The sequence below is a fragment of the Fulmarus glacialis genome, unplaced genomic scaffold (assembly GCF_000690835.1).
Source record: "Fulmarus glacialis isolate BGI_N327 unplaced genomic scaffold, ASM69083v1 scaffold40111, whole genome shotgun sequence".
Lineage (NCBI taxonomy): Eukaryota > Metazoa > Chordata > Aves > Procellariiformes > Procellariidae > Fulmarus > Fulmarus glacialis.
The window spans coordinates 58390-81310 of record NW_009191641.1 but is presented as its reverse complement, the minus strand read 5'-3'; the positions used below and the strand labels follow the sequence as shown (position 1 = coordinate 81310).

General features: G+C 42.5%; 1 protein-coding gene across 1 annotated transcript in view; it reads left to right on the top strand.

Annotated features, from left to right (window-relative positions):
- Positions 1-22921, top strand: part of LOC104083328 (potassium/sodium hyperpolarization-activated cyclic nucleotide-gated channel 4-like) — a gene marked incomplete at its 3' end in the record, with an annotated part of 71816 nt that overhangs the window by 1223 nt on the left and 47672 nt on the right. Inside the window, exon 3 of the mRNA XM_009586774.1 lies at positions 3-336. Within this exon, the coding sequence (XP_009585069.1) occupies positions 3-336 (334 nt within the window). The remainder of the gene's footprint in view (positions 1-2; positions 337-22921) is intronic.

Here is a 22921-nt window from a genome sequence, read left to right as displayed (position 1 = left end):
AGACAAGAGCCCCCCCAGCAGTGGGGAGCTGGAGCAGGGACTGCCAGCGCCCCCACCACCAGCATCCCCCCCGGAGCCCCAGCAGCAGCCCCCCCGGGCTTGCTCCTCTACCTCCATCAAAGTGGAAGGAGGTGGAGGGTGCGACCAGATCACCCCAGATGAGGAGCAGAGGCTGGGCCAAGCTGGTTTCATGCAGAGGCAGTTCGGGGCCATGCTCCAGCCGGGCGTCAACAAATTCTCCTTGAGGATGTTTGGCAGCCAGAAGGCCGTGGAGAGGGAGCAGGAAAGGGTTAAGTCTGCCGGGTTCTGGATCATCCATCCCTACAGCGACTTCAGGTACAATCCCCCCCTCCTGGCCCACTCAAAACTAGCTGGCCTGCCCCTTCCCCTACCATGCTGAGACCTTTCCGCACAGAGCACACACCCAGACACAACTTTTCCTTGTTAATTCCCTAGTCAGAGGAGCTGGAGGACACATCCAAGATCTGCTCCAGTCAAACAATCTGCAGGTTTCGTTTATATTTAAGCTTAATTTTAGTGTCCTCACACTATTACTAATTTTAAATTGTGTTTTTAAGCCAACAAATGTCTTTCACTTTGGCTTTTTATAAGGGAAAGCCTCTCCATAAGTTTAGCGTAAATGGGGAAACATGTTCCCACCTGATGCACAACTCTAGACTAAAAGTGTGGTGTCTGCTGCTTAACTAGTCCTACATCTCCAGTTCAGAACGTATGGTCTGCCTGATTAATGTTTCAATTCCCATTTCTGTACCTCAAAGTCCTCTCCCTTCTGCTTCCCCAAGAGTTAGGGAAGGATGTTGCTACTGTTGCTCTTCTGTACAGCTTCTTACTGCAGCATCGCTTGTTAGGAACTGGTATGTGCAGGGGATAGCAGCATTTATTAAGAAGAAACTTAACACCTTCAGAGTCTTATAGAGAAAGATTTTCTCTTTTGCATCTCTAAATCCCTACTTGCAAAATTAATTTGGATAGGGAATAGTTAACATTGTCTTTTTGAAAGTAATGGCTTTCTTTCAACTCAGACAGCAACATTTCCATGAACATGAATAAAGAAATTAACTTGTAAACCCTAGAGCCAATTTTTGTATAGTTCTGTGTAGCAAACGGGTTGTGTTTGGGTTATTTCTGAGTAAAGTATTATCTACTGCACAGGTGAATTGTCCTCTGCAATATGTATGTAAAGTACTGCAATCAATAATTAATTACTTAGTGCAATCAATGGCTAAGGTTTATTGCTTCAACTTTAATTACAACCACATTTGTCTCACATTTAAAAGCATGCAGTAGAAGAACATTATTCAAACACATACCTATCAAACGACATGATTTTATTGAATTCTTGGACTCTTCAAGAAACCTTGCATTATTCCCTAAAATGCAGTTAGCAAGATAATTGCAGGAAGGAGTTCCAGGGTGGATTTGGGTGCCCAAAGACAGAAATGACAGAAACCATTTGACACTACCTTTTAGGGATTTAGCAAGCAGTCCACTGGAAGATTCAGCACTGGCACTGAACAGATTCCTTGATATTTGCTTGGATTAACAAATGTTATTAGAAGGCTACGTGAATTGGAAGACTGCGCTGTCATTTAAATTCAGTGCATTCAAGTGTCCCAAGCGCACAGCTGATCGAGCATATGAGGATTTCCAGTAGCTACATCATGATACATAGTCCTTGCAAGTACAATCTTATTCAAACACAGATTGGAAAGAGTATAAAATTGCCTCCCAGTTGTGACTGATCAAGTAATACCTCACAAACGCAGTGAAATGTGAGAGTGATTAGCTTTAAAAAGAACAAAACCAATTTTATACTCTCGGCTATAGATCTTTGTATCATCTGCCACAAGTCTGGAGTTAAAAACTAACTGCTGTGCTTTCTTAGGTTATTCTAGCAAGGTGTTCTCTGTGTGTCGCACCCTCAAGGAATTTTGGATTTAGTCTCTGGATTGTATTTGGATTTAGGCAAAAGTAGCGTTCAGTTTGCGTATCTTTTACGTATCTGTGTAGTGGATTTATTCCCTTCCATCTTTATGACTACATTTTCAGCATAGAACCAGACTGGCAAACTTCAGTGAAAGGATTGTAGCAGTAGCTGAGGTAACCACCTTGCCCAAGGTGAGATGGTCCTAAGAGGTTTTTTTTTCAAGATTCCTAGCGAACCAGTGCTTATTCCTTAAAACAGCACAATAAATTGTGGGGTAAGTTTTTATTTCTGAGGTACTTGGCTATAGGGCCACTCCTAGCCTTACACAAAGAAATAAAATATGCACTCAAGCTAGACTCCCCCAAGCCAGATGATCATACTGAGTCTGCTAACACTCAGATGTTCATATGTATGCAGATATATACGAATGCATGTATGACTTGTTAGTATTAATAATAAAATCCTCCCCTGACATAGCTTTGCATTTGTGCACAGAAAGCACAGTGAGTTGGATATCTGTACCCTGGTGCAAGACACACTCTGCTTGGGGTCAGATTCCACGTAGGCTGATACTAGCCACTTTGTGTTTCTTCTAAATTGATGCTAGAAGCCTAGCACACAAATACGTGCTTTCTCCCTACTGTTGTATATCAACATCAGATGGGGCAGTAGTATTGATTGTACAGAGACATCTCAAGAGGCCAGAAGGAGTTGCATGCACTACTGTATGGTCAGTATGTATATTTTCTGGGGAACTTTGTTCACCTCAGTTTCTAGGTCACTTGCAGCATATCTGTTGGAATATGACTGCCACTTAGAGAAAATGCATGGGCTTCCATGAAAAATGACCTATGAATGATGACTGCCTTGAACGAGAAGAGTGGGAGCTTTCCCGGATTATGTTAGGGTTTTGTATTCCCTCCTTCTCTGAATGCTACTAAAGCATCTCTCTTGGAAACAACTCACATGAATATGAAGAACATTTTTTGACCTCTGAAATGCAGCAGATTGCACCAAAGAGCAGATATTATCAAAATATTTGCAAGAGCTATATCCTTGACCCAGAGGACTCTATTTTCTGCTTTGCAAATTACACAGTGCAATGCGTGATTGCTCCTTGTTATAGACGGGTGCAGATTCTGGAGCATTAGGATCTTGTAAGAGGCATGAGTCTCCATTATCCTGCACTTTGCTGTCACCAAAGCTGTGCAGTAGCGTTTGGTGTACAACTTTCAAGTTAATATTTAAATATTTAGACCCAGATCTTGTTTCCTGTTTTTTTGGAGAAGCCAGTTTCACCTCTGAGAGTGAGGTGCATCTCCAGGCATTTTGGTAGAGCTCCAGACCTCATGACTCCTGTCTCCGTACAGCTCGAGATGTGAACTCTTGAATGGAACACACCAGCCCTATTTACTGGAGCTTGATTCTGCTGTGAAATGACATTGGTGTATTTCCTCTGACTTCATGGAGTTGCTTCTCCTTCGCACAATGTGAGAGGAGTTCCTGTTTTAGAATAGAACAGAGGCTTTCATCATAGTCTCATTAAACTGTCATTTTCGCATCTAATATGGCTAATTCTAGCGACAAATCTATGACCCTCCAAGAGTAAAGCAAATTAATATAGATTAAGGCTCTGTTGATTTCTGCTTTTAGTCCGTTGTGAGGGGAAAAGACACCAAATGACCTTTATAAAAACCAAACTCAGTGCCCCTGAGTACTCATTACTAATGCAGTGGACTAGTTCTAGAAGCACTTAAAAGGTGTCTTAGTGTCTTAGCAATTTCTAATGAAAATAAGAATACTAGCTCCTACTATGAGATGCAGATGTATATGCTAGCGGCTTGAGTTTATTTGCATCTGTGGTTGATCACACATCGGTGCAGAGCCAAACTGTATTTCCTAGAACAAGATTTATTTGCAATTTTGAAAGCTTTTTCGCTGAGTAGATAGAATTTATTGCTTAGAGGGAGCATTGATCCAGTACAATTGGTTTCATAAAAAAATTCCCGACAAACAATGATCTAGCTAGTTTGTAGCTGAGTGAAGCATATTGGTTGTAGCTACTATCCAGAATTGCTTGCAAAAAAGTGTAGCATGCTGCTTTTAGAAAGGCCTGAGAACAGATACACTATCTGAAGGACCAGAATAGTCCAAACAGTGGATGTAAATAGAACTGCACATTATTCATTGCCCAGTAATCCATTAACTTCTTCACAGAAAAGAGAAGCTGCTGCCTCCTTGAAAACAATGGAAAATACTCCACTCAGTAACAGTCCCAACTTCATATTTTGGAATTTTGCTTTCCACTGTTCTCCCTTACTTGCAATACGTATCTGCAAACAGATCCTTTTTTTTCATTTGCTTCCTCTGCCAGAGCCTCCTCTCTGCTTGGGAACCTGGGGAGATTTCTGTGGCACCAAAAAAAATAGATGCTCAAGTGCGATGTATAAGGTAGGGGAATTCCTGAAGAACAAAATCATTTGCTCCCCTTCATGCTGCTCCAGACCTCTATGCAGTGTCATTCAGACTGCCTTCTCATGGGGAATCAGTGGGATTTACTAATTATAGTACTAAATACTGAACCCAATAGCACTGGTGGGATTGAGCAAAAATGGGAAGGATGTGTGTTTACCTTTTCCACTCTCCTGAGTAGAACTGATTTCCAAAGTGCCTCACAGAGTGCTGCTCTGTCTGTGGAGACTGTTTTCATTCATAAGCTTTTCAGTATTTTGTTAGAAGGGAAAACAATTTGTGAAGCATACAGCACTGCTCACTGACTTTGGCAGTTCACTTAGGTGGGTGTTGCTCTCCCTGCTCTCAGACAACAATGCCCTTTTCTTTACCAGCTGCCCAGAATGCTGCTTCTTGTGCCGGCCTCGCTTCATGCCTATCATTCAGAAGCTGCCCACAATGGCAAACTCTGATCTTGTGACTTGCCCACTGCTCATAGCAAAGTAAAATGAAAGCTACCCATTGTGTGAGCCTTATGTACAGCAAATTGAAATTCTGATTCAGTGAAACCTCTGCTTAGAGGGAAAGGTCTGCATTAGTAGCAGTACCTGTGCCTGTCATTAGAAACAAACACAACGTGCAAATCAGGCAGAGGTTTATTGGTAGGCAGCTCATAGACTTGGCTATCTTCTTTTCTTGTTCATGCTGATGGCAGTTGCCTCAAAATAATGTGGGGACACTGCTAGCTGAGGAAGGGGAGATGCTTTCCTGAAGTCAGATCTTGCTGTGTTTACTGCAGACAACTTTCCTGCCAATTCCCAGGGTAGTTTTGCTGGGGCAGAATGAGGGGATCCAAACTGGAATAATATGAGGGATAATCCAAATCCCGCTGGACAGCATGGATTAGACTTCTGTTGTCTTCAGTGGACTGTGAATCAGGCTGCAGGAGAAGAAACACAGTTTTGTGACCATGAACTGTGGGGACCAAACTAGTGCAGCCATACTTCCCATGTCCATAGGCAAGTCATCACATGCTTCATGCCCTAGTTCACATGTCATGAGGTGGAGGATAAAAAATCCCATGCTAGACAATCAATGTGGGGATACGGTTTTTTGTATGAGACATGTTCAAATGCTACAAAAGGCAGAGTTTGAGAACAGGAAGGCCTCAGTAAATGAAACACCTTATATATCACCATAATATGTTTGAGACTATAATCATATAATATTACACTATTTTCACATAAGTTCATGTGCAGAAAATGAGGTGGAAGAGTATAAATAAATACTAAAGCAAGCATTGAGATTTAAGGAAGTGCCATGATAAAGATTTCTTGCACAAACTTAATTCAGGCCCTTCGTACAAATCTCTGCCAATAGATGAACACATTATCTCTTCCACAGTAGCCCATGCCTCATTCAGTGCACACAGGGGTGGTTCCTTTGTGAAAAACTATTTAACACTTTCTCCATCTCTCCTTGTAAGATAGCATACCATATTTATTTCATCTTATTCAGATCCTGTTCTGAAAAAACAGGTTACATGGCCTTTTTTCTTCTTTGGCACTTATAAAATAGTCAACTGTAATAGCAATAAATGTTCATTTCGCTTCCTGACACCTTTGCTAGGAAACTGGTACTAACATCCCCAGTTTATAGCGAGGTGGCAGAGGCTCATAGAGATTAAGGTCAAAAACGTTCATTAACTTGGTGTAGTCAATTTGAGGACCTGTTTTGCAGAGTACGTAGCATTACCCAGCATACCTTTCGTTCAGAGCTCTGCCTCTGTGGGTGCTTAGTAAGGAATCAGACATCACTGTAACCCAGAAGATAAGGGCACGGAGGTAATGACTACCTGTTTTAAGAGTAATGGGTGCTTTAAGAGGACTGGGACATTCTGATTCGGACCATTTCTCAGGCTTGCTTGGTGAGCAGCCAGACTGAGAAATAGGCATGCTGATCCCACCCACCCTCTTCCCAAGCCTCTGATGTTTGTTAGTTTATCTGTTGTTATAGCAAAAAAAAAAAATCATAGCTGTAAACAATGACATAGCATTCTCTTTAATCATCACCTAAGAATATTATTCTAATTACAGTTTTGGATTGAGCGATTTGCCTAACACCTCTGCAGGAACTTCTTGGCGGAGACGGAATCTCCAGGGCACTGCTCATCTGCTCTAGCCATCACATCTCATGCGAAGTTCCTTATCTCTTTTATTGCAAACCTTCCAGATTGTGCAAGAAATGAGCTTCTATAGAAAATCTCTTTTTTCCACACATCTGTCTCAAGCCCTTCCTCTCATCTTGAATGAAGCATGAATTCTATGGGAAGAGCTGTTCTGAATCATGTAATGACTGTAACATAATACATACGTACAGCTAACCTCTGTCCTGCTATTTCATAACCTAAGCTTTTGACTTTACAGTCTAATTTTTAATACAGTTGTTTGGTTTGTACAGTTGTTAAGGTTTTAAAAAAACAAATCAATCCCCATCTTTATCATAATAATAACTCTGGATTCATTAGCAGGTATGGATCTTTTCGAGGATATGCTGCACTGCCCTCTGAATTAAGCAATGGCCGTAGCAGGTAGTTACAGCAAAAGAACAATGATGCACCAGATTCTTGGGCTACTCTCCAGGCTTCGAAGGGAAATGTACTCTGCTTATTACAAACTCTCTCCTTGTTTCCTCCCCGGTATCTAGGCATGACGCCTTCTGCCCCACTTTTTCCAACCTGTTGTTTTCCCCATCCCTCACTTCAACTTTGTGTTTCTTATCCCACCGGTCCCATCTCCATTCTCTAAGCTTCTTGTGGCAGGTTTCTGTGTCCAGCCAGTCCTAGGTCCCAATATCCAGCTTATCATCTGATCACTGTTTTCCACCTCACCGTAGTTTTCAGTAATGCCTCTTCCCTGCCCCCGCCCCCCGCCCCAGTGTTCCAGTTGCAGTACGTTGCGCTTGGCACCTTACTCAGTCCAGTTCCCTCCCCTGCCGGTCTCCATCCTTATCCTTCAGGTTTATTCCTGGGTGGGTCTTCCCAGATTAGTTTCCTCTCCTTCTGTGTATTCTTAGTTGCTATCGTCCCTCCGACTTTTCAAACAATCTCAGTTTCTCAGTCCCTGCTTTCCTTCCTGATTTAAGAAAGGATCATTTTGCCTAGTAATTTAAAACCCTTCCACATTATCCCTCTTTCCAATCCTTGGACACTACCAGCCCAGCAATGTTTAGACAAACTCTATCCATTTTTTATTTTTTAAACTTGAAATATCTCAATTGTTGGAGCTAAGCATTTAAAATGATGAATTTCTATAGAAGCACAATCTCCACTGCATTAGTGTGAAACAGATTTTATTTGAGGGAAAAATGTGTTTTCTAAAGGTGTTTATTGGTAAGCACATACAGAATCAGTGTAGGACTTTTCAGTACTATTATAAGCAGGTAAACTTAAGTTTTCAATACAGTGTTATTCTGGTTAGGTAACTATGCTAAGTGCTTTCTGTTGCACTGAGTTTTTTCTGCTGTAGAGTCACTGCTGCTGCACTGAAATCCATTTATTATACAGATAAAAGAGTGATCTTTGTCTGGAGATAACATAATGTTCATTTTGGCTTGAAACCATTGAAATTTGTCTTTGTTTTTGATGTGTTATGAGCATCTCATTAGCAACCCCATGAATCCCTCAGTTTGCTCCTGAAACCAGCTATCTGAGCTCTTATCTCTGCCAGAGCATAGATTTCTTCCTTTCTCTTATTTTTGAAAGCTGTGTTCGTGCCAAGGCAGTTATAGGTCAATTGAGTTATTGTTGGTTCTAATTGGCACTCTAACAAGCTATTAAATCAATTTATCTACAGGTGAATGTCACTCAAAAAGAAAGGTGCCAACTCCTTTTCTGTCTTTGAGAACTTCAAAAAAACCCATTTCCACTGATGAGTGTAAGGGAAAGCCCAGTCCGCAGGGAAGTGGCTAGTGAGAGCACAAGATTATTAGAACACCTCTAAATGTTTATGCCACGAGGTCTATGGCTGAACAAGGTCCAGGTTGTTCCTCTGTGCGGAGGGGTGAGGCTATTTCCAGAACTCAAGGCCAAGAGGAAGAATTAAGAGAATCACCAACTCTGACAAATGCTGTTATATCCCTTCCCTGGTTTGTAACAAATCATGGGTTTATTTCCATGTGGAGAGACCTACGTCCTCTTCTCCTCCTTTATTGGCTCTCAGTGTCCCACATGCGTTGTGACTGCTGATGCAGGTGTAGTATCCACAGCCATCTTTCACATCAGGCACCTGGCTGGTGACATGATTACTTTTTTGGTGTCCTGTGATCTATAACTTCATGAGATTTACTTACTCTGTGTTGCAGAAGAGTCAGAGTTATTATGGTGAATAGAGTTGATTTAAGTTATGTTCTGAAATGTTTAGATAACCTCTTCCTCTAGCAGTAATACAGTGCTCATTCCCACATTATCTGAGCGTTTCTTAGTGAGACAGTTGTAAAACAGTCACTTTTCAGCATAAAAGGTTTCTTGACCAAGCGGCACTGCAAGTTCATCCTGGGGTCTCCAAATCAAAGCTGCTTTATATATGACAAGCAGTAAGAACTGCTTGGGTATCCTTGCTTAAATGGGCAATTTTTTTGCACAAGGCAGATGAGAACGCAGCTTGGCTCTGTGCAGCACTACAGCTCTGCAGTGCTGACAGCACTAAAACCAGGGTTTTGTCAGCAGACAAAGCAGTTAGGACTCCAGAAACACGGAAGAAAGGGCAGATGTGTGCTGGGCTAACAAGGTGCTATTATAGAGACCTTTTTCTGTCCCTTTTCCGTGTTGAATGTTTTTCTACCTGGGAAGTCTCTTTACAAATTGAAATTATTCGTTCCATGCTGTATATTTACAGTGGCTGACATCAAACATGGTCACCCCGTGCCTAGTATTAGCACCAGACTATAGTAAAACCAGGCTGTTAACTCCTGAAGGGACGCTGCCTGCAGCAGGGGAAGACAGTGCCAGTGGGAGCAAAGCACATGAGCATCCAAAGGGGAATTCCAAGGTCAGCTAGAGGGCCCACCACTTCGACATTATAGGGGCACAACTGCTTCCCCAGCGATGTGCAAAAGCTAATCTCATTTGTGGTGACTCGTCCAAATGTGCTAATTAAGGATTTAAATCTCTGCCTCTTTGGATGGAGAGGTTGTCTGTGTTTATGCATCTATTGTTAAAGAGCTTAGAGGCAGGAGAGGTGCCGCAGGTTGCCAGCTGACTCTAGTGTAGGAGCTATAACTCCTTTTTTTTTCTTTTCACAGCTGTGCTCAGGGTTCTTGTGACTGCCAGGAAATCAGTAGTTGTACACTGAGTAACTCCTCACCCCTGTACACAGCACCAATGATTCTGTACGCAGAGGAACTCTGATGGGATTCAGTTTTCCTGGTGAGAGCTGCTGAGCACTGTTACAGTCTGATGCTCAGTTCTACCCCCTGCGTGTTTGGGGGATGGAAAACCTAGCGAAGTGCATTTGGATTTGCCTGAGTGTGGGAAAGAAATGTCTTGCAAAGTTATCAGCACTCCGAAGCTTGTGAGGGAGATAACAGCTGCATTCCGAAGACGCGGGGACTCCACTTTAATAAGTCCCTTCCTCCCAGCCGTTGCTTCGCACGTGATTTCAGGGCAAGGTGCTAACTCATCACAGCGTTAACATCATTGTTACCCAGTGCAATGTCTCATCTGCAAAGGAGTTGTGTGTGCGCGTGCGTGTGTCTGTGTCTCGGGGGGATGGGAGGAAGTAGAGGCCCCTAATTATCCAGCCCTGCTCTGCGTGTTCTCTCACCTCTGTCCACCTTTGTGACTGGGTTGGAGGGGTGGTGCAGAGCACAGGGGTGTGGGCTGAGCAAGCGCGGTGACATCTTGGCTCTCTGCAGAGAAGCAGAAGTTGCATTAGGCATAGTGAAGCAGTGCAAAGGTGACGTTTCCTGGCAGTGTCAGGGTTTGGACTAGCTCTCCCCACAGTCAAAATGATAACAGAAATGATAATGATGACTGACTCTATGCAGCTTTTTTAACAACAGCAAACCCACTTTCATTAAGCACAAATTCTTGATGCTTGATCTTTTCCCCTTTGCTTTAAATCACTAATGCGTGCACAAGTTATACTTCTGTTAATAACAAGAGGAATATTTTTTTCCATCCCTGGTTTTCTGTGAATTGTGGGGAGGGCAGGAGAAAGGACCAGTCTAAACCACAGATCATGGTCTCTGTTCTCCTTGATGCCTGTACAAACCACTTATATCATTTTCCCATGCTCATTAAGCTGTAGATACACTTTGAATCATAAGCAATGTATAACAGATAGGAGGACAAACTGGAAGGCAGGTCAGGCATCTGGTTTTGACCTTATGACCCATCCTGAACAGAATACTCTCTGCCTTGATTTCTCCAACTTTGAAAAAAGGGGTGATGATACTGCCAGGGGCCATGGAAAATACTGTAGAACTCTACAGTATTTTGACGTCACAGAAGATTCCAGAGTAGATGTCAGCAAGGGTGTGGTTAATATCTACAAGGCAATTTCATGAGAATTTCTTCATGATTATCCTTTTCTGTGTACTGCTGTAGATTTGGTTACATTTCTTGTCCATCTTTTGTTAGGCCCAGAAAAATGAGTAGATCCATGGACTGTTAGGTGATTTCTGAATAATTGGTTCCTTTGTCTTAATAAAGAAGCTGGTTACCAACACTTGCACAGTTCCATGTGCGGTGCTATGTTGTGTGGCACATTTAGACCTAGGCTGGAAAAAGATAGGAAAAAAGCCTGCACGGGGAGGGAGACAAGATGAATTTTACCTTCTGTGTCTGTAAATGAGAACTGTGCAGCCCCTGCATGGGGTTTGGAGATGCTCTAGAAAGAAAATGTTCCATCTTTTCCTCACCGGTCATGTGTACTGCAGGTGTGCTACCCTTTTCGTTGGGAATATGCGACTTCTTGACTTTAGTAAACACTCCTGAATAAAAGGTCTGGCGCAGGAGCTGGCAAGATGTCTGCCCTTTTTGGTGGTGTGGCAGCTTTAGAAAACATCCTCGAAGCTCGCTGACTGTTGAATGTTTCAGATAATCTGCTTGTGACCCTTGGCTTTTAGTGCAAACACAGTGTGCTTCAGGCCAGCCACGGTTAAGAGAGCAGCTACGGTTATGCTACGGTTAGAGAGCAGCTAGGCTTGTTCCACAGTTGGGAAGTGGAACAAATGCCTGCATCAAAGGCGTACTTAAATCAAACTCCAGATTTGGCAATGACTGTTGGCTCAACCCTGACTGCTTTTGGAAAGTTTCTGGTCCTTAGTTTTGCAAAACACCACGTAAAGTTACGTTGCTCGGAGCTTCTCTTGGTGTATTCCTGGGCTCCTGTGCTGTCTCTCTGCACCACAGGCACTCCTCTTTCATCTACTCCTGATCCATCACCCAAATGGGGTGAATCCTCTGGCTTCTTGTTGTCTACATACATTGATCGGAAGTTGGACCAAAGCATGGACTTCCAAACAAGGGCAGCTCTGCTGGTTGTGTGCTCCTTTTGCAGGACAAACAAGAATTTAGGCTAATGGTGGCAGATGTGGGTATGGCCTAGGGCTCCTGCTTTTGAATAGGGGATCTGGAAGCCTCATCTGCAAGCAAATTCACAGAGGAAAATCTGCACTGCAGTCAAAAAAAAGATTTGCCTTGACATCATCTGCCCTGCTCTGAGATCTGCAGTCAGTCAGGAGAGCAGTGCACAGCTCCCAGCCTCTCTAGCTCAGTAGAATTGAGGCTAAGCTTCATCATGAGCTAATGCAAGCTGTTCCCACCCCAAATAATTGGCTGCTGGATGGCTTTGTGTCTGTCTAAGCATTACTGCATGTGGGTGGATGTGTTATGTGTGTGTGAATGAGTCTGCTTTGGAAATTAATACATAACATCGGGGGGGAATCTAATAATACAATAACTCATGAGTGATGTGGATGTGAGAAGCGTAAAACAGAGCTGAGCGTGTCAAACATCTGTACAAAAATCACTCTCCCTGGTACCAGAGGATGGTGATTCCCACGTCCAGACCACCACCACCTCTTTTTTTCTCTTCCTCCCACCCTAAAACACCTCAGATGTCTTTCCAATCCTCTGTTTCCCATAGCCGAAATTTAAAAGCAGGAAAAAAAAAAGCAGTGACATTTCTCAACAGCTCAGTCCCCCAATCAGTACAACCCTCTTTGCAGGGCAGAGCACCCCATGGTGCATAGGAAATAACAGAGGTGTTGGCTTGTCCACAGAGATGAAAGACAATGCCTATCCATGAGCATAACTGTTGGAGACACTAATGCATAAAAGCCATGCATGACTTAGGGAGTCAGGAGATGTAACCCCTCTGGGACTTGGCAGCTATTATAGTGTATTATTTTCACATGGCTGAGCTGTTCTTAAACACCTCCTCTAGTGTAATCGTCACACACACATTTTCTCAGTAATGGCAGGCCATCAGCATTTCTTTCCAGTCTTCTTAGATAAGATGTACAGGGACAAGCTGTGAAAGAGCTGAACAAGATGCCTTGACGTTAGTCATTCACATTTACTCAGCTTGGCCCACAAATAAGCTTTAAGCCTTGCTTTCTGTACGCATCCTTTAGCACCTCTTTCAAGTAAGGACAGGTAAGTGGAAACTTGTGCCTGCCCCAAACTTGGATACTAAGATCTGTAGTCCAGCTAGGGAAAAAGACATATGGTTGGCTATACCTCCAGTTGTAATAGTTCAAGGTGGAGCATAGCTTTCGTACAGCGGGTCACAAGAGGAGGGATGAGATTTCTTCACAAGCTCTTTGACAACTGTTTTTCAGAGGAAAAATATATATGATCCTGGTTAGCTCAGAAAGCGGAAGGGAAGATACTCCAAATAAAGTAGTTTTGTAGTAATATAAACTGCCCTGATCGTTCAAAATCCACGCCTGTTGACAGAGCAGACTACTAGCCTTTATATGCAGCCAGATAACACTGTGAGTAATTTTAGTACAGTTTAAATGGTGTGCTTCAGCTTTATTCATACCCTGCCCTGAAGCAGTAGTTGTATGTTGTTCTGTTGTGTACTGCATAACTGCTGCATTCACCTGAGCATTAGCCTTGCTACAGTGCTGGGTAAAATTACTTCTCCACACACTGGGGTTCTTGTGGATGCAGAAAGACAGATCATAATTTCTTTGAAATTAGTTTTTATCAGTAGACGTATGGAGCCAAATTCCTTGGTGAGAATCCGTTGCAGCTAGTGGGGGTGACATTGGGAATCAGTTTTACTCCCTGGAGCTACTTCTGGCCTGTCTCTCCTGTATACGTACCTCTGAGGCACATATGGGCACTATGTCTATCACTATCTGAGACCTGCTAATATTGCACTACAGTGAGAGAAACCAGATGACATTCACATTTTGATGTTTGTGGAATGGATCTTTAAAGCAGGATTTAGTGAGGCTAGCTCTCTGTTGCTACAGTGGAAGTATTTTAGAGCACTGACTTTTCTGCTCTTCGCCCACAAAATAGCTATTTCTGATTCAATGATGTCTTTCATAAAGGAGGTTCCTAGTTTATGATCTGAATATCTAATGAGCTAAAATGTTTTTGGATATACTTGAGCGCAGAGTTAATCTGCTATCTGCTTTTCCTGGACTCCAGTGAAAGACCTTCTGCTGTTCCCCACTGAAACTAGGGAGTGCTGATGATGTTGGCTCAAGTGACTTGCAGAGCTTTCTTCCAGGTATCCTCATCACTGAACTATCTTTATACTTCTCTTTCTCAGCCTTCCTGTGATCTATTGAGTGCCAGCCAGTTGGGCTGAGTCATATCACATATATTTCTGGTGGGATGAATTTGAAACAACACAGAGGAAAACCCTAGCTTTTGCCTTACTACTAAGCTTACTTAAACAGAAGGACTAGATTAACTAAAAAGAAGAAAAACATAGAAATCATGTAATCAAGCACTATTGAAGTGCACAAGTTCCCAGTTAATTTTCATAATATGCTAGTGCATCCCTACTCCTCCTGAAATCAAAGGTTGAGTCAGTGCCTGCTACAGTGGCCTTGAAATTGGGTCCTGTATGTGTAGAAGTAAAAAACCACAAGTATATTTCATGTTTTAGAGAAGAGGGCCTTTGAGAGTGCGTTCTTGTGTTGCTTCTTGGAAAAGCTGGAATTCATTGAGACGTTGCTGCCACTCTATGTACCCAAAACAGGGCAGGGAACAGACTTGCCTCTAGGCACCACAAGCAAAGGATAAGACATGTCTTTTCTTTTAAGACACAAAATTTAAAAATCTGGAATAGCCTTTTGTGGCTGTAACTTTCAGTATCCAGAGCATGCTTAGGTTCTTTTGCAGTTTCTTCTTCTAGAGTCGCGACCAGAAGTACACCTTTCCGGATTGGGGAGGAGGGCTGTGGCATCCGCAAAGTGCCGTTCCTCATCTTGCAGTTGCATGTGCTTCTCTGGGCTTCAGGCATGAATAGACCTTGTCCTCACCAAAACAGGAAAAGAAAATAGAAGGAGCTCTGTGACGAGTTCCTGCCTCGAAGTAAGGGGATTTAAAATTTAAAACAGGATCAGGTAGATTTAAAATCTACACTTACACCTCATTTGTCAGTGGAATCTGCACCTTAAATAGGCAGGGAAGTGTTCAAATATCACTGCCTTGGAATAGATACCTGTTCCACTATCCTTTTGGTAATTGTTTACTGTGTCAAAAAAACTACTTGCATGTTTTAGTTATACCTGAATTCTGTGGGAATTATATTGGTCATATGTCCAAAAATTTTTAAAGAGATTGTTATTTCACTTTCACTTTGTAGCATGTCTGAGCCCTGATGCTGAAGTGCAAATAGAGGGGGGGGGATTTCATTATTTATTGAGTTTTCATGAGTATCATATCTGCACTGTCCCAGCTGTTTGTAGAAATAGCTTTGTAATATTTCTGTGAAATAGCAAGGATATTTATTCCCATTTTATGTCTGGAAACCTAATATACAGAGAAACTACATTATTTTCTAGAGAGATGCTCACAGAATCTGAACTTGAGTTGCGTAGACAGCACAAGTAGTTCCTCAGTGACAGGACTGTCCTACCTTTTTCTGCAATGTCCCTCTAGCTTAGGGTGGAAACTGGCAGGCTGGAGCCTCCTTGTTATGTATTGATGGAAAATGGGCTGCATCAATCTGAATGTATTTCTGAAACAACTTGTTTCTGGCAGGTTGTTCATTCTAAAAATATATTTATTTCTAATTGCTGAGCAGAATGCTTAATGAATTCTTCTTTCCCAAGAACAATTAATCAAAGAAATGATTTAGGGCTGGCACTTGCTCCCCCAGGGCTCAATGGCTGTGTTCCATTGACTTAAATAGAGCAGATCAAGCTCAGCCCATACTGGAAAAGATTTATCTAAGCATTTTTTAATAGTGCCCATCACTATTTGTCTGGATGTCTCTGGCAGAGAAATACTGTCTGTATTAGAGGAGCAGCACTGGACATTATAGTAGAGTTACAGCAAGCTGCTGTGTTTTGCAACCAGTGTTTTCCTGTTTTGTATATTTTTTAAAGTGAGGTATTATGCAAACTCCCATTGATTGTAATGGGGATTTGGAATGGTGAGGAAAGAAGGGGCTGCAGTTACAACTGGCTCCAGAAGGTTTCTTGACCAGAACAAAGAGCTGGAGAGGACCGTGCGGGTCACTGAGACCCTGCAACATGGATTAGAGCTTTGATAAAGGAGAATCCCCTGAGAATCCCCACCACACAACAAAGATGTGCCCTTTCTACAAAAGATCAAAAGTCAGAAATTTGCAGCATGTCCTGGAAACAGCGGGAGAAATCCAGCAACGTCCTGAGTCTTGGCAAAAGGCAGATATGTGTTAAGTGAAAATGCCCAGATCCCCTAGCACCTGCATCCGTACAGGAGTGTTATATAGCATGCTCCATGCCACACAGGAAGATGAAAAGCCAGAATGGCTCCTACCAATCTGACGTGAGGGGAGAGGCCTTACATGCCCCAAACCTGGCCACTGAATTTTTTATATTCTGTATAACTGGTGATTCAAAGTGTCCTGTTTGGGTGAAGAGTGTGTCTGACTGTATCATTTCTAGGGGAGCGTGTATTTTAAATGTCCAGTTCCTGAGTTTTCCATTCTCCTATCTCAGAGCATTCACCACGTCCTCCTCATTTTTCCCCAAGTCTCCTGCTACCCTTAATCTTCTGCTGGGTTTCCTCATTTCAGTCAGTTCAATGCAGAAATGTTTGTGGGGACACCAAATAATAGTTTCTCAGAAACTGAAAAGGGTTTTGGAGCTCCTTGGATAAGGAACTGCCTCTCTGTGGAGCTGAAGTGCTAAGTCGTGAGCTGAGTTGAGTGCCCTTAAGACACTGGAGCGGATGTTGTGATTCCTGGTCTCTCTTCTCCTTACTGCTGTGGACCTCCATGTGAGTGGGGCACTCAAGAAATAACTGCCTCTCTGTGCCTCAGTTTCCCCAGCTGGCAGATGCTGATGGTGAGACTTGACCACCTGCCATAAAGTGCATAAAGGTCAAAAGGAAAAAATCTCTTGTGAGCTACATACTGTTTCAGTACATGCAGTAATTAATTCAGCATCCGATGTGTGGAGGGGATAGTGGATTCACGTGGATGCCTTAGATAAGCATAGCCTTAGCACAGTGTGTTTCTTCTGAGACCTAAAATAATCAGAGGCAATTGGACTTTTTTTTTTCCTTAACTGCTGCATTTTTAGAAGGTGATTCATCTCTTGTCTGGGGTCTTGGATACCTGAATAGCCCCAAGATCCCAGCAGCATTAGTCTTTTTGAGGATTCGTTGTGCTCCAATCCAGCCTAAATAACTCATTGCAAACAAGTCTGATGTTAGCAGCAGGAGAGTTGGGGAGGAAAAATATTTTCTGCTTTTGAAACTGAAACACACATAGTCACTACCTCGTTATCATTTTAGACGTCTTACTCCCCGCCACCCCATCTTCCCTTCCCCACTGAAACAGTGATGCCAGCATTAACATTTCCAACCAGGACTGAAAGTTTTGATGTGTTCTCCTTTTGATTCTTACAGAGTAATACGGATAGGTAGAAGCCAAAGTTTGGAAACAGTACAAAATACATACTCCATCCATCCCAATCCATGGTTCTTACACATTGCTCCTTTGGCATTTCCTCAGCCTCTAACACTCGAAGCCATATTGCTGTTCACAGAGTAGGCAGAAAATTTGCACTAGAGTTGGCATCCCTGTTGGCCAAAGTGTTTTTAACCCAGAAGCAATGCCTGTTAAAGAAGGCATTTGACTTGGGAGTGTAAGTTGGGAGTGAACTCTCTCTTCCAGGTCTTCTTTCCCCTGTGCTACGTTAACTACTAAGTCTATGGTGAAGTGTCCTTGTCAGGGATGAAAGCTACATGCCTGGAACATGTTCTGTCACTCTGGCTTTCTCTCTCCTCAGTGAGCATGTGGTTTAGCAGGTTTTGAGCCTTTAGAGTAACACATCTTCGAATATGATCATTCCAGCAGACCATTGGAAAACCCCAGCCTACTTTCTATTACCTCTTTCTGGCAGCTTTTTGGATTCCCATCCTGCTATTAAGCAGGAAAGAGGTTAAACTTTTTCTCCCTGCCCCATCTGGCATAACCAGGGCTTACGCAGAGTGGTAGGAATAAGCATGCATGGGTGCTGAAGTCTGGCAGATGCTGTCTCTCGGACATAAATCCTGATAACTTTAAAAGTTGAAGAGAGAATATGAGAGAACACGTGTGCCTTATCTTGCAAGCAGAGATGTATCTCATTGAGTAAATTGCTTCATGGAGCTGAATGACAGCTGGATCAGGCTCAGGTTTGATCCATCCTCTGGCACAGGAAGCCCTTCCTCTGTTTTTTGGTCTTTTATCATAAAGTAACTGGATGTAAATGGCCAGCTACTCTGCTAAACAACATACATAGCTGTTTCTAAGGTTGCTTAAGCCCACTGGTGACCTGCTGCAGAGATGGTTGTCCTGGTGGTCCATTGTTCAAAGGTTACAGTGGGTACCCCAAACTCTCTCTATGAGAGCCTAGATGTTGTAATAAGAGACCTTCTGTTTCACCCCGCTTTCCATTTGGGGAGCCTGGAGTTGTGATTCCTAATCAACACGAAGCTGTGGCATAGCAATACCTAGGAGGAACATTTTTAGCATCTCGGATGGCTGGAAGTCTTTTTCTCAGACTGGCAGGTGACTTAGCTATCTCTGCATGTGTTTGTTACCTCTTTGTGGCCCACTGCAGAGCATGAGAGCATAAATTTGTCAATCCAAAGCAAAACAACAGCTAGCAGAAAGCAGAGCAGTGTCCCCTCCACTGTCCCCCACTTTCTAAACTGTGATTCTTACCTAGTTATGTGGCTCATGTCATCTCTAGGCCCTATTTTATTGTTTAATTTTAGTAAATTTGGGTTCCTAGTGGTGAGGCTGACATCCTCATCTCATGTAAACTCATATTATGTCAAGAGAGCCATGTCAATCCAAAATAGTTAAGAATCTAGCCTGTCATCCTTGTAACTTACTGAGAAGATAAGTAGGTGGAAGATACCTGTTACATCAGTTGGTATCGTATGTCCTTTGCCACTCTTGCAGTAGCATTTAGTCTGAACTAATAGACGTACATATATATATCTATATCATCTATATAGATGTAAACTCTGTACCTGGAGCACTGAATCCTGTAAGTGTGAGTTGCTGTTAATACTCTGGCAAGTAAGGGTGAACGATCAGATTCAGAGTAGTAGGCTTTGAAATCTCTACCTGTATGTCTCCAAGAAATTGGAGTCTGGGCACTCCGAAATAAGACATAGTCCCTTTCCTTTGTATACTTGGGTACAAATCAAACCCTTGGCCCAATATCGCTTCTTTTTGAGACAATTCAGAACTCCCTAGTGCAGATCCACCTTCCTAACAGACTGCCCAAACATTTGAATTTGAATCATCCTAGATGTGGGATCTGGGCCAGGGCCTGAACTTCATAATGTCACAACTTATGCATGTCTTTAGGCTTTAGTCCTTCACATTCCACAACATATTCATGATGACTTGGAAGCTGCAGCCCTTATTGATCTATCCATTCTCTACAACAACAACATATGGCACGTTTCCATGGCAATAGGTCCCCTTAAAGGGGCTTCCTTCCTTTCCTCAATTTATTGGTCTTTTTCATTATTAAATCATCAGAGAGAAATGCACACAGAGAAGGGCCAACATCTGGATCAATGGACAGCAAACAAAGAGGAACTTTTCCATATTCATACAGGCGAGAGATTTCGGAAGATCAAACAATGCAGAATTGCCAGGCCCTTAGCATGTCAGTCTCATACATAATGTATTCTGGGAGCTCTATGAAATCAATACACATCTAACACCTTGAAAACCTTTGGGATTCGGGGCGGGGGGGGAGGGGCGGGAGGAGCAGAGGAGGAAATCAAGACATATTTATGAGTGCAGTAGGAGAGGGTTAAGCTTTCTGGCCTGGGCTTTCTGCCATGGGCGCAGTTTTGGTTAAACGCTACAAATAGAAAATTGTACTTAGTTCTTTAACTCTGGGAGGATGTGGTGTTGCAGGTTCTTTCTGATGAAGTTTGATGAGACAGCCGCGGAGTGGAACACATCTGATGTAATGATGTGGCTGTGTAGGAGGTAATCCCAGACTACCAGCAGCTGGTGTGCAATCTGTCTATAGCTTCCCTCAGCAGGGAGCCTGAAATGGTCTAACATACCACCAGTAGGGAGAGGAGTCCGTCCAGACAGGTTAGAGCTTGGTTTGCCAGTGGTTGCACTGATGTGGTTTCCTTCTAGAGGAAACCTGTGCTTATAAATCTCCCACTGCATCTGTACCGTATTATCTTCCCAATGGTGTCTCCAGCCACTGCTGCAATGAATTTCCACTGCAGAACAGTTTATATCTTTGATCACCTCAGTGGTGCTATGAGGACAACAATAAATTGTCTAGGTTCAGTGTGTAAATGTTCTTCTTTTGGGCCTTCAAAAAGAGAGGGAATAAGCTTTCCTGCAGGTAGTACCCACAAAAATTTCACTGCTTTTGCAGCTTGTCACAGGGGAATTCTCCATGAGCTAGTAATAGCTGCATCCAAGCAAGTGAGAAAATATTACTAATGCTGGTTTTAGTCGGAAATGGGATGTGTGCTCTATTGGCCTCTATACTCCAAATTTAGAACCGGAACAAACGAAGTCTCTTGTGGCTGTCTCTGTTTCTGTGTGTGCGTTCCCCAAAGGGGGGAAATGAAATCTTATTTATTTTTACCTCTCTGGGAAGATTGGGTTCTAAGTATAGATTTAAGATACGGTTTAATTTGTTAGGATGATATCTGCAGGCAGGAAGGCAGCAGGAGTTGAGGAGAGTGGTCAATTGACTACTTCATGCAGAATCCACCATGACTTTTCTTATTGTTGTGAATGTTTCAGCATTATTGGAAATGAAGTGCAGGAGCATATTGTTTCTTTGTGATACAATATGTCTGCGGACCAAGGACTAGGTCTAAGTGTTCCAATACATTTGCATTTATCGAATGGCAGATTGCACATAAAACTCTTGAAAATGCTTATGCGCTTTCTATTAAGCACACTGCAGGGTTAGGTGGTAGACATTGACTTTACAGATTAGATGTCCGGAACTCTCATTATCCCAGGACACGTGCAAGCCAGGCAGCAGCGCTGTAGCTTCTGTGAACTCTTCTGTCCTGACATGCCTCAGACTGTAATGAAATGACACCCTGCAAGGTTTGCTCAGTCTCCATGAAACTGAGCTTAGTGATACCACTTGCTGTGTAGTTCACGTACACTGTATGGCATTTGGAGGAACTTGAGTGAAAGATAGCACTATCTAGTAGTTAGAGTGCTGTTGTCCTAGGCAAGTCACTCAAATTCTATCATCAGCCTCCCTGTCTGAGTGAAAGTTAAATATACTTATGAGAAGGGGTGTCAAGCAGCTTTTTGGGATAAAGTTCCTTTTTTTTTTACAAGCTTGAACAATACTTTACTTAATGTGGTTTTTGTTCATGACTGGTGCACTTCAGCACAAAGATAATACAAAGTGCTTGGGTTTTCTGAGACAGAAAAACAGGAAACACAATGAAGTCGTTCCAACAAAGTCGCAGAATATCAGGACTGTCTGCCTTGGCTGATTCACAAAGTCAGTTTTAAACTGACTAGATGGAGGCCATAGAAATGTCTCTATCTTGATAAATCTAATTTTTGTGAAGGACAATCACCACCAGTTTCTTGGTGGCTCCTCTAGCAGCTCCCATGGGCAACGCTCAGTGTCCCAGCTATCCAGAAGAGCCCCAGAGGGGAGATTTCCCTGGAGGTCCGGGCATGTGGCATGTTCTCCCTTCCTGCAGAGGCCAGAGCCCACAAGAGGCGAAGGCTTTGCCATTTCTCCTTAGCTAATACTTGATGAAAAAGGTAACTCCCCTGGTAATGAGCTCACGTTACATTTTGCAGTTTTTGACCAGAGCCAGTGGGAAGTGCAAGGTCCGAGGCTTTTATAGTCATGGCAATAAAAGCCTGGGCTTGTCTGAGGAGGCTGCCCACTGCAGTGCTGTCTGTGGTCTGCTCTGACCGCACTGGCAGCAGGGGCTGTGCCAACAGCTACCAAACACCGTGTTTATTCAGAGCATTGAGCTGTTTCATAGTTCAGACAAACACGTTCCTTGGTAGATTACCCTCGATGTAAGATCTGCTTTACTAGTCCTCAATTCTTTTGAATTCCCCTGTAAAAATCTTCATCTCTTTAAGAAGCCTGACAGTAGAGTGGGTGTATTGTAGGTACTATCAAAGAACTAATAATTTAAGCTAACTCATATTGATATAATGCGTTGCGTTTTGTAAGTTAAAGAAAGGGCATAATTCACAATGTACTATGTTATGATTGGTTAAATGCATCGATGCCTCAAACATGTTGTTTGCAAATTGTCAAGTATTATAGCTAGAATAAAAATATCGCTAAATAATGTGTATATTTATATTTTTACAATGGAAAGGAAAGGAAATTTCCCCTTTGCTGCTACTGATCAAATTACAGTATATAACATGACTGGAAACCTCTTCTGAAACTAGGCAACCATATTTTCTGGATAGTAGTTCTACCTCTGAATAAGTTACTTAAATCTTTAGTATCTCATAGTCTATCTATTTGTAATATAGGATGATAACACCTTCTTAATTATGTGTGTTGGGATTTAATTAATGTATGGACATTACTTTGAAAAATGCAGGGTGTTGGTTATTGTTTAATAATATAGTGTTAGATTTAAAAATTGATGATAAAGAAGCAATTAAAAGCTAACATGCTACCTTGCTTGGACTGCAAATGCCATTTTAAAGTATTACATAAGCAATAGCTTTCTTAATTTTCCACTCACCAAAATCCGTGTAATTATTTTAAGGTAATAGTATGAGCATATGTGTTAAACTCGAAACACGGTATGGAATTCTGCACTGTTCA